An 18,601-nucleotide genomic window follows, 5' to 3' on the forward strand; every position below is an offset into this window, starting at 1 on the left:
CCTTCTGTATGTCCAGTCTCTTCTCAGCTCTAGACCCACATACATGCTTTTCCTTCTATTTATATTCTGACATCCTCAACTCCCTTAGGCCACCACCCAACTTCCCTCTCCATGCAACAGTCTAAGGTACAAGTATCTCCCTTCTAGGTGTTGCCCTGCAGTAGAAAAATGGGGAACATGGTCCTCACTTGGATCTCATCCACATCAGCAATCCAAGCCTGTGCCTTAGCCAGAGCTTCTTTGAGTGCCTGGATGTTAGGCAGGTGGACAGGGATATTTTCTGTCTCACGGACTATGGCTTCCAGTGTGGCTGGTGAGTGCTTCTTTCTAAAATGTTTGGAAAAAGAGCAGTCAATCCTTAAAGGGCACATTTATACATTAACTTTTTTTGTCCTCAACTTCCCTTCAAAAAGCATAAGCAATAAAAAGCTTCAGAAAGTGAGTGAATAACAATGCCCCAAATGTGATGAATTCTCTGTAAACACTGGAGGGGCAATACAGGTCCATAAGATGTCAAGCTGGGTATCTGCTACCTACGTATTAATTTAGCCAAGAAAGATTTCTTCAATTGCTGCTTTTAAAATAGTACGTATCTAGGTGGGAATGGATGACATGTAATGTTAATCGTTTAGAATTTAGCAGATACCAAGCTGGGAATATGAGATCCAAAGTCATCCAGGGAAACCATTCTTAGAATCACCCCAAAAGCTGGAGTAAGTGTTCAGATGGGGAGAGGCTGGGCCCCACCTGGCCTCCAAGCAGAAATGGGCCTTCTCTTCCCATCGTTCTGCAATGGTCAGCAGTTCCTGCAGCTCAGCCCGGGCTTTGTCCACAGAAGGGCTGGAGGCTACCTTAGCGCCAGTAACCAGCAGCCCCTGCATGATGACCAGGGAGCCCCTTTGGGCTGAGGGAGCCAATGCCTGCTTCACCTCATCTAGCCAGCATGCCTGCTCCACCTGCTGTTGGAGCTGATGGACTTCTGGCACGTCCACCCCCAGCTGCTGCCCTCTCTGCAACAGGGATTGCAGTAGCTTTGGACTGGAGTGCAGTGAGGTCAGAGCCTCACGGGCCTCAGCTTGAAAGGCCTCCACTTGTTCCAGAACATCCTGCAAAAATACAGAATAAAAAACTGATTGCTCTGTCATCTCAATGCCCCAGTACCAAGCCCTCACACATTTCCCCACCTTTTCTCACAAGCATTATTGTTTTAGATATCCTCAATCATATCCTAAATACACGATCTGCCTGGTATCAACCAAGATCTTCTGTTTACCCTAAAGACCCTTGCTTCTCCTTTAATTATTTAAAATATACTTTTCCAGACCTACTTTTTAACATGATTTTATCCCTCTAGAAAGCTTAAGATCCCAAAGTCTGAAAATCTCCTCCTTCCTCAGATTCTCTAATACCAAGAGTCTAACTTTTACATTATCCTTTGCTTAGAATATTTAATTATTTCTACTTGGAAGGATATCCCCTTGTATCATTAAGCTTCTCAAAGACAAAGACAGTAATGGACCACAACACACCTCCATAGCTCATTAGAAAAGAACCTGATGTTAGAAGGTGCTACTTAGAGCAGTCAAGTTCTCAATATTCCCTGATGTCTCAGTCTTTACTAGTATCTCTCGTTAACATGGATCTCACCTTGCCAGGTCACTCCTCACCTTGACATCACCAATCTGATGCATGGCACAGGGCAGGCTGCCCATTTGATCAAGAAGGATCTGGAGCTCGGCCAGGGTCACCTGCGGAGTTCCCATCTTGTGGGAGCTATGGAGAAAAGACAAGTTCAGTGACCCTGCTAACACCACGTTCTAGGCATTCCAAGACTGCCAATATCCTCACTTTACCTCCATGATCTAGTAATACCTTCGAAGGTACTTTCTAAGTTCAGAGATTCTTAACCAATAACTTAAGATGAAAATGACTTAAGGGCATGTTATAGAGACTATTAATACAAAAAAGAGACAAAAGATATCGAACTATAAAATCAGTTTTCTAAGGAAATGTGATAAATATGGTATCTGTGGTGCCATTAAATAGAAGAATGAAAATAAAGACAAACAGGTTTACATTTAAGAGAATAAAAATATGAATTGGCCCTCTAATAGCCTCTATTTCTTTAGTAATTCAATTAAGAGATATAAGGAAGTTGAAATAAAGAGTTAAAAAATAAAAACTAACAGCCAACAGGACTTAGGAGTAATAGGTTTCACAGTAAGACTAATGGTAATAAATCTATTTTAACCCAGAAACTGAAGTAAGTGCACTGAAAGGATAAAGAAGGAGTAGAGGATGATGTGAAAGAGTTGAAATAATGGATATATTCTAGACAAAGGAGGAATAAGAAACAAGAATCCATTAGGTCAGAAGTGGAACTTCAAATGAAAAGCTCTAAAATGTATTCTTAGGTATAAATGTCTAAAACGGGAGTAAGTGAACAGCTCAGGTAGTTAGGAGAATAAAAAGAACCGGAGATAGCCTGTGGCCATTAAGTACTAAAGCCTACAACTACTTGATATGGGTATGATGGGATTAAGATGGAAAAACTACATTTCTTTACAACCTGGAAAAGGAGTTGTCTATGAAGAGTGAATTTTTTCTAGAATTTTAACTCCCCATGTCACAAAGAACTTTAACCTAACAACACAGGGTACGGAAAACAAGTAGAATATTTAAGAATGTTTGAAATGATGTATTTCTAAAGCATGGCTCAGAGACAAGAATGAAGAGAAAACATGAGAATTAAACTAGATGTAGGCACTGAAAATCCAGGTGACACAAGCAAATAAACCATCTGATCTTCTTAAGTTCTTAATTATAGCTCTGGAAAATAACTTCTTGATGGGACTGTTGTAACAGTTTTATTATTAATTTCTTTGCTTTAAATCAAGTCCAAATTTATTCCCCAAATCGGTATGAAATAATGAACTTCGTACTTCTTTAGCTCAAAATCTTTATGTTTTCCTCAAAATCTGCCCTAAGAATTCCTGAAATTCTCAGGTAGAAACTGATTCAAAATGGTACCTGTACTTTATTTCCTTGATGGTCTTATTCTGACACTAAAACTAACTGCCAACATTTCTCCACTCTTTTAAAATCGATTACTACGTTTTTAATTAAAAAATCTTTGAAACATTTTTTAAAAAATATGTTAACAGCCTTTATTTGACACTGTGATTAATTACTGCTATTTCTACTTCCAAAATTTTTTATGTATGTAAATAACTATTTTTCTCTGTAAAAAGTAAATGTATGTATTATCATTGATACTTGGTATGAATAAAACAGGTAAAAACTGAAGTTGTTTTTTTCAACTCTCAAATTTTACCCACCTACACAGCCAATAGTAAATTTTGTATAAATTCTGATGGCTGAATACTTTTTCGAGATTTGCTTACAAGTAGAGCAGGACTACAATTTTTCTACTGCATTTTCATTCCCACTGCCATTCAGGGTCAAAGTTTGAACTTCATATTATGTTTCAAATTTTCCACTTTAAATGATTTCTAGTTCATTTTATTATCTTTTTTTTGTTCATGTCTTCCAGGCCGCTCTCAGTAAAACTTGCCCAGTGTTCAGTTCAACTTTTTCACTAGATTATTTAACTTTGTCTCCAAAATGGCCATATAAACACAGTAATTTTTGCTAAGTGAATACTTATAGCTTATCCATTTTTCTTAACCATTTTTCACACACCGTCACCCTCTTCTGTCCTCTCCTGTAACATACCGAGCCTCCTGGCCAGTGACTATTCCTAGGACTTGGGAAACACAAGCCTCTGCTTTGTTCAGGCAGTTCTTTAGTTGCTGCAGCAGCTCACTATTAGGAAACCTCCTCTCATGGGCCTCAGATTCCAGTGCCCTCAGCTCTTCAAAGCCTAAAAAACAGTGTAATGGTTGTAAGGTAGGAAGCGTTATGAAAAGGAAGAAAAAGAAGTGCAGGTACCAAAGAAAAATAAATACGGCTTGCTTAGGAAGTCTTCTATCCTTTCATCACTCACTGCGCTTCTGCCCATCCTCCATCTCCAGGGCTGCTCGCACTTTGTTGGCCCAGGTGTCAAAGGACTCAGCCCGAACCTTTAGCTTATGCAGCATGGCAGGAAGCTCATCCAGGGTGTAGCGATACCTAAAGGAAGAGAAAGAAGAGCACATGTGGCCCATTTCCACGTCACCCTCTTTACCTTACTATCTCTAAGTAGGTTCCATGCTCACCGCAAATACTGCCGGCTACTGGGGCACTTGCAGAGATCATTGATGTGGGAAAGGCAGACAAGGCCATCTGGGCAGTCATAGCAGGCCAGGGCTGATAGGAAGCAGGTAGTCTTGCACTTGATGCACTGGCGTTCATCATCTGGGAGCAATTCAAAAGCTTCTCGCTCAGCCTCCGTGATGCCCTGGGGATGTTGAACCCACATATACTGTAAAGACTAGGAGCAGGGTTGTGGACACCCCACCTCAGCCAAAAATGAGCCCTGCTGTGGACTCAACCTTGTAAGTATAGCTGTGGAGAAATCAGAAGAAAAAATATAAACACACGGTTTCTGTTTTCTGTATTAAAATGCATGACTTAGAACTGAGGCACAGAACACTTATTCAGTGTCGGTATGTCTCTCTACCACAATCTACTTTACTGATTTCCTAAGGCTTGCTTCCCCCCACCCACCTTCTCCAGTAGGGCCTTTCGTAGACGTCGTTCCTCCTGAACCATAATGAACATCTCTTTATGTACAGCCACTGCAAGATTCAGATCCAGCTTTTCTGGGAAGGCAGCCATCTTGCAGATGAGTTCCTCATGGGAGAAGACACAGTATCGCCGAAGCCGGCGGTAGTGTTCAATACACTGGCGTCCAGCAGGCAGCTGCAGGTGGGTTCAAGATTGTATGTGGCTATCTAAAGACCACAGTGCCTTAGCTTCTCCACAATGACCCCGACCAATAATCTTTATGCCTTTCTACTTTCCTGCCCACTGCATTCCACACTCACCCAGTCAGCAGTGCAAAAGTTGACAGCCTCAGCAAAGTTGTAGCCTTGGTTGAAGCCACTGTGGTAAGCACGGGGAAAAGTGATAACAAATTCTCCTGCACACTGGTTTGTACGGACAACCTGAAAGAAGAAAAAAGACAAGAGTGTGTGGAGCATAATATGGGATGTGGGTTTTAGAGTATCTCTGAATTTTGCTCTACATGTACAGGAAGAGTAGAAAAGAGTATAGGCTGTATCTTTATGTACGTGGTAAAAGAAGAAACAAGAATGCAAAGGTTAAGATGGTATTCAGAGAAAAATACAAAGAAAAACATTGCTGAATCAAGACAGAAATACAAATAGTCTATAAATATGTAAAAAGCTGTTTAACTTTTCCAATAAAGAAATGTAAAATTTAAAAGCCAAGCAATGGACTTCCAATTTCCAGTCTGGCAAGTAAGGCACTTATTCTCATAGAAAAAAAATTCTGAAAATCAACAACTCTTCTTAGATTCATCAGAGAATTAAAGGCACAGAGCAAACCAGTGTCCCCAAAGCTGAAGAAAGGAACAGTTACACTGAATCACTAGCAACAGAAAACACCATGCTCCACTTCTGCTGCTAGTCCTAGACCCAGACCCAGACCTAGAACCATGTAGAAATACTTACAGGGTAAATGACTAATTGCTAGTAACTTAGGGTAGAGGCCCGTGAGAGACAAAAATTCCTGGAGCTCCAGCTGTAAGGGGCTTCTACACTTTTATGAGTTTTACCACCAGAAGTGCACCAGGTTTTTACTGTGAAACTTAGAAGAAAAATCCCCCCATGCTTCCACAGGGAGAGGGGAAAAGTAACACTTCTTAAATAATGCTCTGCTATCCTTGACAACGGCTTGCCTTCAAGGGGAACTGCTTTACCAGAGCTTTGACAATGTGGGTTTTATTAGAGCCCTGTTGACTTATAGGAGGAGAAATACCTAGCTCTAACCCATCTAGCCTTCCATATGGGGGAGGAGAATTCCCAACTCCAGCTCCATTCTAGTTTTCAATACAGAAGGGAAAAACCAACTACAGCCCTTCTGGGTTGGATATGAGGGAAAGGAAATGCCCAACCCTCTTGCTTCTAGTTTCATATAGGGTGGGGGGCAGGGAGTGGCTGGGGGCCAAGAAGCACTTGTGGAAGTCACAACCCAGTCACAAAAACTCCCTAAAAGACTTAGACTTAATCGTAGAACAAGACAGCATCTCCCCTCCTGACACTTAATCGCCACATCAACTACTGATCGTTACAAATGAATAACCTCAGTTCCTCTTACCTGATACATCATGTCCAACTTTCAAACAAAAAATTACAACACATGCTAAAAAGCAAAAAACACAGACTGAAGAGACAGAGCCTAGCATCAGAACCAGACTCTGATACAGTAGAGAATTGGGAATCATCAGACCAGGATTTAAAGTAACTATGATTACTATGTTAAGGATTCTAAAACAAGGACAACATCAAGAATAGATGGGTAATCTAAAAAACAGCCAAATGAAAATGTGAGAAATCAAAAACAATGTAATGGAAATGAAGAATGTCCCTGATTGGTACATTGGATTGGACATGGCAGATAAAAAATCAGTAAGCTTGGAGATAGGCAGTAGAAGCTACCAAAAGAAAAAAACCAAGCCCAGTGCCGTTGAGCCAATTCCAACTCATAGCAACCCACACTGAAAAGACAAAAAGATTGAAAAAGGCAGAATATTCAAGAAGAAAAGGTGTAACATAGGGGTAATGGGAATACAAAAAGGAGAAAGAAGAGAAAAAAGAAGAAACACTTAAAATAATAATGGCTGAGAATTTTCCAAAATTATTGACAGACATCAAACCACAGATCCAGCAATTGTGGAGGACATCAAGCAGGATAAACAGCAAAAAATCTACACCTTAGATTACCATATTCAAATTGCAAAAAATAAGAAAACAAGATCTTGAAAGAAGCCAGAGGAATAAACACTTTAGCTATAAAGCAACAAGGATAAGAATTGCATCCGATTTCTCTTCAGAAACCATGCAAGCAAGCAGATAGTAGACTGAATACTTAAAGAACTTGAAGGAAAAAAAAACAAAAACAAAAAGCTAAAATTCTGTACCCAGTAAAATTATACTTCAAAAATGAAAGAGGAAGACTTCTTTGAGAAACACAAAGTTAAGTGAACCTGTCACTTACTAGACCTGCCTAGAACCCCTGGTGGTGGTGTAGTTAAGCTTTTGGCTGCTCAACAAAAGGCTGACAGTTTGAATCCACCAGGTGCTCCTTGGAAACCCTATGGGGCAATTCTGCTCTGTCTTGTCGGGTAAGTAGGAGTAAAACCAACTCAACAGCAATGGGTCTGGTTTTGGTAGGAAGCCCTGGTGGTGCAATGGTTAAAATGCCTGGCTGCCAACCCACCAGCTGCTCCATGAAAGATGTGGCAGTCTCTTCCTCTTCCAGCCCTGGAAACTCCATGGGCCAGTTCAACTCTGTCCGACAGGGTCACTATGAGTCAAAATTGACTCAGTGGGAATTGGTTTTGGTTTTTAGACCTGCCTTGGAGACCCTCGGTAGTGCAAACTTGCTCAGCCACTAACAGAAATGGAGGTTCATGCCAATCCAGAATTGCCTCAGAAAAAATGTCTAGTGATTTACCTAGCAAATAAAAAGCTACTGAAGCCCTATGGAACTTCTACTCTGACACTGATGGGGTTGTCATGAATCAAATCAACTCAACGGCAACTAATTTTTTAGATCTGACTTGCAAAAAAATATTAAAAGATTTTCTTCAGAGACAAGGAGAATTATATAAGTCAGAAATGTAGAAAGGAAAACCATTAGCAGAAGAATACACGAAGGTTAACATAAACTGTTTTCATTACCTTATTCTTAACTGATCCAAGAGATAACTGTTTAAAATAAAAATAGCAACAATATACCAGGTAACTATAGATTCTGGCTCTGGTGTTGAAATGGCTAAGCATTCAGCTGCTAACAAAAACATCGGTGGTTTGAAGCCACCAGCAGCTCCACAGAGAAAATACCTGGTCATTTGCTCCCATAAAGACTGCAGCCTATGAGGCAGATCTACACAGTCACATGGGGTCACTAGGAGTTGGAATTGACTCGACAACACACAAAAACAACATCATAACAGGTGTAAAAGAGGTATTAGAAATACTCTGTTATAAGGTACCTGAACTAACCATGAAGTTGTATAGTGTTATTTGAAAATAAGCTTAGATTAGTTGTAAGTGTACATAGTGACCCTATGGGACAGAGCAGAACTTCCCCATAGGATTTCCAAAGAACTGCTGGTAGATTTGAACTGCTGACTTTGGTTAGCAACCTAACACTTAACACTGCGCCACGAGGGTTGCAATGTACATACAACTAATAAAAATTTTAATAGACATGTAATTCGTATTCTAAGGAGGAGAGAAAACAGAATCACAAAAACTAATTAAAACCAGAGAAGACAATAAAAGAGGAGGCAGAAGAAAAAAAGAATAGAACAAATAGAAGAGTTATAATTATGGCAGATACTAATTTAAATACATCAGTAATCACTTTTAGTGTGAACGGTTTATACATACCATTTAACATTGACTATTCACAGTAGATTAAAAAAATCAAGACACAGGTACATGTTGTTTATAAGTCTGGAAGAATTTCACATAAAGACACAGGTTAAAAGTAAAGGGATACTAACACTAATCAAAGAAATCTGGAGTAACTGTATTACACACTGGTTAAGAACTACAGCTGCTAACCAAAAGGTCAGCAATTTGAATCTACCTGTCGATGCCTGAAAATCCCATGGGGCAGTTCTACTCAGAACCAACACAAAGGCAACAGGTTTGGTTTTTGTTTTAAACATTAATTTCAGACAAAGGAGACTTCGAAGCAAGGAAAATTATCAGGAATAAAAAAGAATATTATATAATGATTAAAGGGTCAATTCATCAAGAAGATATAACAATCTTTAATGTCTATAAGCTTAACTACTAAAGTGTTAAAATACATGAGGAAATGTAGACCTGCAAGAAGAAATAAACCAATTTACTATTACAACTGAAGTCTTCAATGCCTCTCTACCAGTAATGGACAGATCCAGAGACAGAAAACCAATAAGGATCTAACTAAAGTGAACAGCATCATCAAGTAACTGGATGAAACTGACTGAAAGGCTATTTCATCAAACAACAGCAGAACACATTTTTCTCAAGCTCACACGGAACATTCTCCAAAAGACGCCACATTCAGGGCTATAAAACTTACCTTAACTGACTTTAAAAAAGAGAAGCCATATAAAGTATGTTCTCAGACCACAATGGAACTAAACTAGAAATCTATAATAGAAATATAGCTGGAAAGTTTTTAAATATTCGGAGGTTAAGCAACATACTTCTAAATAACACATACATAAAAAAAGAAGTCTTAAGAGAAATAAAAGTTTTCGTACTAAACGAATTTGAAAATACAACTTAACAAAATTTGTGAGATGCATGAAAGCAGTGCTTAGAAGAAATTTACAGCACTAAAAGCATATCTAAGTTCAGTAACTTAAGAGTCCATGTTAACAAACTCAAAAAAGAATAAATTAAATCCAAAGTAAAAAAGAAAAGATTTTTATAAAAATTAGAGGTGAAATCAATGAAATGGAAGCCAATTTTTATTTTTATGTTGGTAACTAATACCCTGATCTCTCCTTTCTCTACCTCTTAAAAATATCCTAGTGGTATGAACAGAATGTTAAGTTGGTAACAGTATGGAAATGGAAAGAGAACGTGTGATGTTAAACCCAGTCACCACACAAATTTATTTCTTCCAAAACTAAGTTCTTCCTAAACCCCTTTTGCCCCCTGCCTCATTTCCAGTTACTCACTGGCACACCATGGGACATAAGAGTGTTGGGATTCATGAGGGTGACAAGCTGGTGCAGGAGGTCAGGCTGGCTATCAAACAGCTCAGGTGTCAGCCTCTTCATCACCTCCTCCAAATGTTCTGCTGCCAGTGAGGGGACCCCATACCAGGTCTTCGGCTCACCCCTGCTCAGGTAGAGAGGAAGATGCATATAAACTCTATAGTCACATTCTTGCATGTGTGGAGCACTTTGACACCCATACCAGCCATTGAGACCCTGCTCACCAGTGAAGGTAGTTAATGGAGTAACTCCAGTGATCCTCAATATGCCAACAAAATGCTGAGAACACCATGCCCACATAAAGCCAGGGCACCTTCATGCCTGAGATATCTGCATTGATGTGACAGAGGACAGACTGCTCCAGCACAGGCATCACATTCAGGTTCCAACCACTGGTTGCATAGTCCTGTTGGGTCAGAGATTTGCCAGAGTGGGTAGGGAGCAGGGCTGGGTGAAGAAAGGCACACTGTGCCAGGCATATACAGGAAGATAATTGTGTTCTCAGATAATATTGCTTGTTACTATTACACTTAGTATTCCTGGCCCTCCGAAAGGCCCATATATGATTTCTGAATTAATTCTGCACCTTCCAGGGAGAAAAGAGCACTATGATCCAAAAGATTATGTGTCCATGATTCAGATTAAGACGCATTTGTCCCAAATAACATGAATGAGCAGATACACCAACACTAATGTTCATTAGAATTACCAGGGATATGGGGGAAAGAGAGGTAGGATTTACTCTCTAGGTAGTGCACACATTATTTTTGGTGATGAGAAATGGAACGGCACATGTGGGTGAAGGTAAACTACGTCACTAAAAAGTACACAAGAGAAAAAAATGTGCTGGCAATTGCTATGGCATACATAATTTTGAAACAGCAAAACAACCAAAATCATGTGTGTGGGTATATATACAAATATGTAGGTATACATGTGTATAGATATACATCGTGTTTATATATAGGTGTATTCACATACATATATATGTATTTGTGACTTATGCATATATATTTATACATATAAAATCAAGCACATATGCGGTACAGTTACAGACATTTCTTAGGCATGACCAAACACCTTGCGTGGTATGATTTCTGGGTTTGAAGGGTAAGGACCATAGAATCAAAGGACATCTCTCAGTCAGCTGTCATAATATAGTTCACAAAGTTCATGTTGTGCATCCTAGTTTCATGAGTAGTGTTTAGGGTCTTAAAAGCTTGGAAATGGCCATCCAAGATATAACTAATGGTTTCTACTCACTGGGAGTAAAAGAGAAAGAAGGAAATCAAAGACTCAAAGAAGAGACTAGTCTACTGGACAAACAGTCTACATAAACCACAGCCTCATCTACCCTGACACTAGAGGAACTCATAGAGCCCAGCTACCACTATCAACTGTTCTAATCAGGGCCACCATAGATAGACCCTGACAGAATTGGAGAAAAATATGGAACAGAACCTCAAATTTTTTTTAAATCCCAATTTACTAGGCTGGTTGAAATGGGAGGACTCCCCTGAGATACTCTTCAAATCTTAAATCAAAACTAACCCCTGAGGTCACCTTGTAGCTAAATAACAACTGGCTGAAAAAACAGTAACTGTCACCCCTAAGTAGTGTGCTTCTTCAAAAAATCACCTATATGAAACCAAACAGACAACAATTACTTCAAAACAAGATGAGAATGTAAGGGGCAAGGAAACAGACGGAAGGAAACAGAACAAGAACAGAAATAATGAAAATGTTCACACACTGTGAAAATGTAACCAATTTCATTGATTAACTTTTGCAGAGACTGTTGAATAGTAACATAAATACTGTGTCAACTTTCACTGAAAACACAATTAAGTATTATTAAAACAAAGATGCATCTGTCCCCTAAAACAAACACTCTTCACAAATGTTGTTTAGGGTCATATTACATTTATCAGTTACCTGGTATGCTCCAGATACTCTGTCAAACCTCTGATTATAATTTGTATACAACTTGTTAGACCTTAAGTAATTTACCTCTTATTTCTCAAATCCTACTCTTCCTTTCAAATGCCTCTGTATCACTAGCCAGGGTTAAAAAAAAAAAAAAAAATTATACACACACACACACACACACACACACACACAATGCTTTTAAACCTTGATAAAACTTAGTACTACAGTGGGTATTCCACAGGATCTTACCGGCTCTCTTTTTCTCTCAGTTCCCTAAATAACCACACTATGAGTCTGTCATTACTTTTGTTCATTGTTTTAAAATGTAAGCTAATATATTTACTTGGGATATCAAAAACTTGTTGGCCACAGGATGACATCATGAAAATGACTGAGTAGGGAACTCCAAGTACCTGTTCCTCCACAGAAACAACAAAAAACTTTCAAAAATACTCAAAATCAACTTTTATTAGAACTCCGGATAATTAAGAGAAATGCAAATTAAACTACAATGAGATCCATCTCGCCCCAGCATTATTGGCACAAATCAAAAAAACAGAAAATAACAAACACCAGAGAGGCTGCAGGGAGACTGGAACTCATGTACTCCTGGTTGGGATGCAAAATGATACAACCACTTTGGAAAACAATATGGTGCTTCCTTAAAAAGGCAGAAATAGAAATACCATATGATCCAGCCATTCCACTCCTAGGAATATATCCTAGAGAAATAAGAGCCATCACACAAAAAGACATGCACAGCCATGTTCATTGAAGTATTGTTCACAATAGCAAAAAGACGGAAACAATCTAGATGCCCATCAACATAAGAATGGAAAAACAAAATATGGCACATACATACAATGGCGTATTATGCAACGTTATAGAACAATCAATCTGTGAAGCAGCTCATAACATGGATGAATCTGGAGGGCATTACACTGAGTGAAATAAATCAGTCACGAAACATTTCTGAGACCACTACGATAAAAACCCATGAAAAGGTTTACACACAAAAAAAGGAACAATCTTTGATGGTTATGAGGGAGGGAAGTAGTAGGAGGGAAAACACTGAAAAGAATAGATAAGTGGTAACTTTGACGAAGGGTAAGAGAGTACACAATACTGGGGAAGCAGAACAAACTGTACAAGGCAAGGTCACAAAGCTCGACAGATACATCCAAACTCCCTGAGAACCAATTTCCTGGGCTTAGGGCTGTGGGGACCACGGCCTCAGGGAACACCTAGCTCAAATATAAACATAGTTTATAAAGAAAACATTCTACATTCTACTTTGATGAGTATCATCTGGTGACCTAAAAGCCTGTGAGTAGTGATCTAAGATACCATGATGGTCTCACCTTGTCTGGAGCAAGGGACAAAGAAGAAACTCAGACACAAAGGAAATATTAGTCCAAAAGACTAATGAACCACAACTACCACAGCATACACCAGAGTAGGGGCCCAACTGCCCTGACAGATATCATACTAGAGGGTCCCAGACAGAGCTTGAGAAAAATGTTAAACAAAATTTAACTCACAATAAAAAAAAAAAAAAAAGGCCAGACTTACTGCCCTGACAGACACTGAAAAAACCCCATGAGTATGGCCCCCGGACACCCTTTTAGCCCTGTAATGAAGTCAACCCTGAGTTTCACCTTTCAGCCAAAGACTAGACAGACCTGACAGGGAGCAAAGGCCCTGAGATTGGAGGGTGCCTGTTTGAGGAACAGCGAAGAGACTGCTGTGGTTAGAAGAGAAACAAGTTAGAGAGAAACAGACTACCGCACTGGGTTATTTTTTTATCTGGGAGGTAACAGGGGATTGAGCGTAGAACCTAGACACTTAGTAAGACAGGGAACAGAGTGGCCCCCAAATCTGCAGACAAAGTAACACGAAATGGGCCAGGGCACAGAAAGAAAGCCATTCTCCAGAACAGTGTGGTAGGGTATCTAAAAATAGCCCATAAGCTTCTTGCCTTTCAGAAACAGTTGGAGAAAAACAGGCCCAGGCACATGTGCAGAACATCCACCTTTGACTGCTATGTGATTTTCAACCAGGGGCAGTGAGGGGCTACAGCCCCATCTGGGGAATTGAACCCGGGTGGCAAGAGACTGCGCAGATGCGATACTGCGTTACGTCTTGCTATGAATCCCAGAGGACTCCAGGACAGGAACCATCTTGGAAAGCTGCTGTGAGCGCACCTTAGTTAACATATCCCTGCCTGTGCCTATGAATAAACATGAATCTTTTCCCGTCCAAGAACTTTTAAAAACTCAGGCCCATCTTTTGTTTTCTGAGGTTAGGGTATGTGTTGCTCTAGGCCCTCCTCGTCTCCGCCTGCAAGCCTCTTCAGTAAAGCTTTGCTCGTATGGAAAAGTATATGCCTTACCTGCTCATTCTTGACCAGTGAGAGGCAAAAACCTTATTCCAGTAAGAGGCCCATAAAACAAAACAAGACTAAATGGATGGGCACACCAGCCCAGGGGAGAGGACGAAAAGGCAAGAGGGGACAGGAAAGCTGGTAACGGGGAACCTAAGTTTGAGAATGGGATAGTGCTGACATGCTGTGGAGTTGGCTACCAACATCCCAAAACAATATGTATCTTAACTGTTTAAGGAGAAACTTGTGTGCTCTGTAAACCTTCATCTAAAGTACAGCAAAAAAAAAAAATAAGTTTTTTTAAAAATTGGAAAAAATGGAAATGAACTATGTGAACACTAGCAGTATGATGTGATCTTGTTTGGAAATAGAGGTTTCTTCTGTTATTTTAATGAGGGCATACCAATGTAAGACAGTCCTAAAATAATCACTTCTCAGTTATAAAAATGCCAGAATATACACAGAGACACACACAGGGAAAGATAAAAGGGGGAAGGAACACCAAAAAAGCCAAAGATTGCTGACAGGTACTAGAAACTGAGAGGCTCACAAAAAGAAATGACATGCCTGAGACTGTGATTTGGACTTTTAAACTCCAGAACTGTAGGAAAATAAATTTCCATTCTTTAAAGCAACCCACTTATGGTTCATCTGTTAGGGCAGCACTAGGTAACTAAGAAATCTAGTATGTTCAATGTCTGAGCTTCCTCTGGGACAATTTGTTTTTTCTTTTTCCAGTGAATGGTTCATACTTTTCTGTTTCTTAGGCTTTGGAAAAAATCTAGAGCATGGGACACTTTGGGGAATAGGGCTTCGAAAAGCTTCCACATTTTGATAGGCACCTAGATGGCCAACAGTGTAAGTCAGAAAAGAACTGAGAAATCCTGATGCTTTCAATTTTGGTTAACCTTCTAGATCTACATAAGCAGGAAGTAAATAATAAGGAAGAGTTACAAATGGCCAAAGTAAGCATGGAAGGACTACACCAAATGAGCCAATCTGCCAAGAAAGAAAAAGTATTTTTCTTCTCTTTTTCGGTTTCAAGCCCACAGACAAACCCCGGTTTATTGCACATCATAAATATTGTGCTATTTACAAATTGAAGGTTTGTGCCAACCCTGTGTCAAGCAAGTCTATCCACACCATTTTTCCAACTTCAAGTCTGTGTCAGATTGTGGTAATTCTCCCAATATTTCAAACTTTTCCATTATTTCTGTATCTGTTGCGGTGATCTGTGATCAGTGATTTTTGATGTTATTACTTTGTTTCATGGCGAAATAAACTATTCTCATATAATACTGTGAACTTAATTGATGAATGTGTGTGTTCTCACAGCTCTACCAACTGGCCACTTCCCCATTTTTCTCCCTTTCCTCAGGCCTCCCTATTCCCTGAGATACAGCAATACTGATATTAGTTCAATTAATAACCCTACATGATCAAGAGAAATGAAGAGTTGCACGTCTCCCACTTTAAACCAAAAGCCAGAAATGATTAAGCTTAGGGAGGAAGGCATTTCACATGCCTAGATAAGGCTCAGGAGGGCAAAGGAAAAGAAGTTTTAGCTAGCAGAGTTTAGTTCATAAGGTTTAAGGAAAGAAGCTGTCTCCATATCATAACAGTGGAAGGTGAAGAAGCACATCCTCATTTAGAAGCTACAGAAAGCTATCCGAAAGATCTAGCTAAGGTAACCGATGAAAGTGGCTACATTAAACAAGAGATTTTCAGTGCAGACAAAACAGCCTTATACTGGAAGCAGACACCATGTAGGACTTTTGAGCTAGAAAGGAGAAGTCAATGCCTGGCTTCAATGCTTCAAAGGACAGGCTGACTTTCTCATTAGGGGCTGATGCAGCTCTTAACTTTAAGTTGAAGCCAAAGCTAATTTACCATTCTGAAAATCCTAGGGCCCTTAACAATTATGCTAAATCTACTCTTCTGGTGCTCTATAAATGCAACAGCAAACCCTGGTTGACAGCACACTGTTTACACCATGGTTTACTGAATGTTTTAAGCCTGCTGTTGAGACCTACTGGTCTGAAAAAAAGATTCCTTTCAAAGTATTACTGCTCATTGACAATGCATCTGGTCACCTAAGAGCTATGATGGAGTTGTACAAAGAGATTACTGTTGTTTTCAGGCCTTCTAACGCAATTCATTCTGAACCTATAAATCAAGGAGTAATTTTGACTCTCAAGCCTTATTATTTAAGAAATACATTTAATAAGGCTATAGTTGCCATAGACAGTCATTTCTAAGATGGATCTGGGCAAATTAAATTGAAAACCTTCTGGAAAAAATTCACCAGTCTAGATACCATTAAGAACATTCATGATTCATGGGATGAGGTCAAAATATCAACATTAACAAGAGCCTGAAGAAGGTGATTCCAATCCTCATGGATGACTTGAGGGGTTCAAGACAGGAGGGAGTAATTGCAGATGTGGTGGAAATAGCAAGAGAACGAGAATTAGAAGTGGAGTCTGAAGATGTGACTGAATTGTTGCACTCTCATGATAAAACTTTAATGCATAAGGACTTGTTTCTTATAGATGAGCAAAGAAAGTGGCTGAAATAGAATCTTGTCCTGGTGAAGATGCTGTGAACATTGTCGAAATGACAAAAAAGGGTTTAGAATAGTATATAAAACGAATTGATAAAGCCCCCAAACACCTGTCAGTTTGTCCTATTGTGGGGCCCTGCATGCTGCTATGATGCTTGAAGCTATACTACCAGTATTCAAATACTAGCAGGGTCACCCATGCTAGACAGGTTTCAACAAAGCTTCCAGAACAGGGCAGACTAGGAAGAAGGACTTGGTAGTTTACTTTTGAAAAGAAGTAGCCAGTAAAAACCTTATGAATAGCAGGGAAAAATTGTCCGCTACAGTGCTGGAAAATGAGCCCCTCAGGTTCAAAGGCACTCAAAAGATGATGGGGGAAGATCTGCCTCCTCAAAGTAGAGCTAACCTTAATGACATGGATGGAGTAAAGCTTTTGGGACCGTCATCTGCTTCATCTCAAAATGAGAAAAAAGAGCTGTAAACATCCATTAATAATCAGAACTTGTACAAAGTATGAACCTAGGAAAACTGGAAATCATCAAAAATGAAATGCAACACATAAACATCAATATCATAGGTATTAATGAGCTGAAGTGGACTAGTATTGGCCATTCTGAATGCTTGGAACAACAACTTAAAGAGGCATGGTGTTGCATTCATCGTCAAAAAAGAGCATTTCAAGATCTATCCTGAAATACAACTATGTCAATGATAGCATAACATTCATACTCTGACAAGGAAGACCAATTAATACAACTATTATTCAAATTTTTATTATTCAAATTTACACCAACCACTAAGGCCAAAGATAAATTCAAGACTTTTACCAACTTCTGCAGTCTGAAATTGATCGAGCATGCACTCAGGATGCAGTGATAATTACTAGTGATTGGAATGCAAAGGAAACCCTGGTGGGCTTAATGGTTAAGCGTTGGGCTGCTAAGCAAAGGGTAAGCAGTTCAAATCCACCAGCTGCTCCTTGGAAACCCTATAGGGCAGTTCTACTCTGCCTTATAGGGTTGGAAACAAAGAATCATCATCAGTTGGAAAATATGGCCTTGGTGATAGAAAGGATGCTGGGGATCACATGATAGAAATTTGCAAGACCAATGAATGACTTCTTTATTGCAAATACGTTTTTTCAACAATGTAAGAGGTGACTATACACATGAGCCTTGAGAGATGGAACACGAAGGAATCAAATAAACTATACATGTTGAAAGAGATGATGGAAAAGCTCAGCATCATCAGTCACAACTATGCCGGTGGCCAACTGCAGACCAGGTTATCAATTGCTCATAAGCAAGTTCAAAGTGAAGCTGAAGAAAATCAGGACAAGTCCACAAGAGCCAAAGTACGATCTTAAGTATATCCCACGTGAACTTAGCGAGCAACTCAAGAAGAAATCTGATGCGTTGATCACTAACGACCAAACACCAGAAGAGCTGTGGAATGACATCATACATGAAACAAGAGGTCATTAAAAACAAAAGGATGAAAAGACCAAAGTGGATGTCAGAAGAGACTGTGTATCTTGCTCCTGAACATCAAGTAGCTAAAGCAAATGGAAGAAACAATCGAATGAACGGAAGATTTCAAAGGGCAGCTCAAAAAGACAAAATACTATGACTACACATGCAAAGACCTGCAGTTAGAAAACCAAAACCATCACTTCTAAAGGTGAAAGAACTGAAGAGAAAATTCAAACCTTGAGTTGCAGTACTTAAGGACTCTACAGCGAAAATATTAAACAACGCCAAGAACCATCAAAAGAAATGGAAGGGATATACTGAGTGACTATACCAAAAAGAAC

At 39.5% G+C, this 18,601-nt stretch overlaps 1 protein-coding gene across 4 annotated transcripts in view; it reads right to left on the reverse strand.

Annotated features, from left to right (window-relative positions):
- The window catches only part of LOC126069862 (lysine-specific demethylase 5C-like), a 78,688-nt gene that overhangs the window by 3,284 nt on the left and 56,803 nt on the right, over positions 1-18,601 (reverse strand). For all 4 annotated transcript variants that reach the window (XM_049873497.1, XM_049873495.1, XM_049873496.1 and 1 more), the window contains exons 12-21: positions 10,138-10,319; positions 9,875-10,037; positions 4,989-5,108; positions 4,669-4,863; positions 4,218-4,399; positions 4,007-4,131; positions 3,736-3,883; positions 1,668-1,773; positions 748-1,106; positions 189-327 (exon numbers count right to left, since the gene is read on the reverse strand). In XM_049873497.1, coding sequence (XP_049729454.1) covers positions 189-327; positions 748-1,106; positions 1,668-1,773; positions 3,736-3,883; positions 4,007-4,131; positions 4,218-4,399; positions 4,669-4,863; positions 4,989-5,108; positions 9,875-10,037; positions 10,138-10,319 — 1,719 coding nt within the window. The remainder of the gene's footprint in view (positions 1-188; positions 328-747; positions 1,107-1,667; positions 1,774-3,735; positions 3,884-4,006; positions 4,132-4,217; positions 4,400-4,668; positions 4,864-4,988; positions 5,109-9,874; positions 10,038-10,137; positions 10,320-18,601) is intronic.

Source organism: Elephas maximus, chromosome Y (assembly GCF_024166365.1).
Source record: "Elephas maximus indicus isolate mEleMax1 chromosome Y, mEleMax1 primary haplotype, whole genome shotgun sequence".
Lineage (NCBI taxonomy): Eukaryota > Metazoa > Chordata > Mammalia > Proboscidea > Elephantidae > Elephas > Elephas maximus.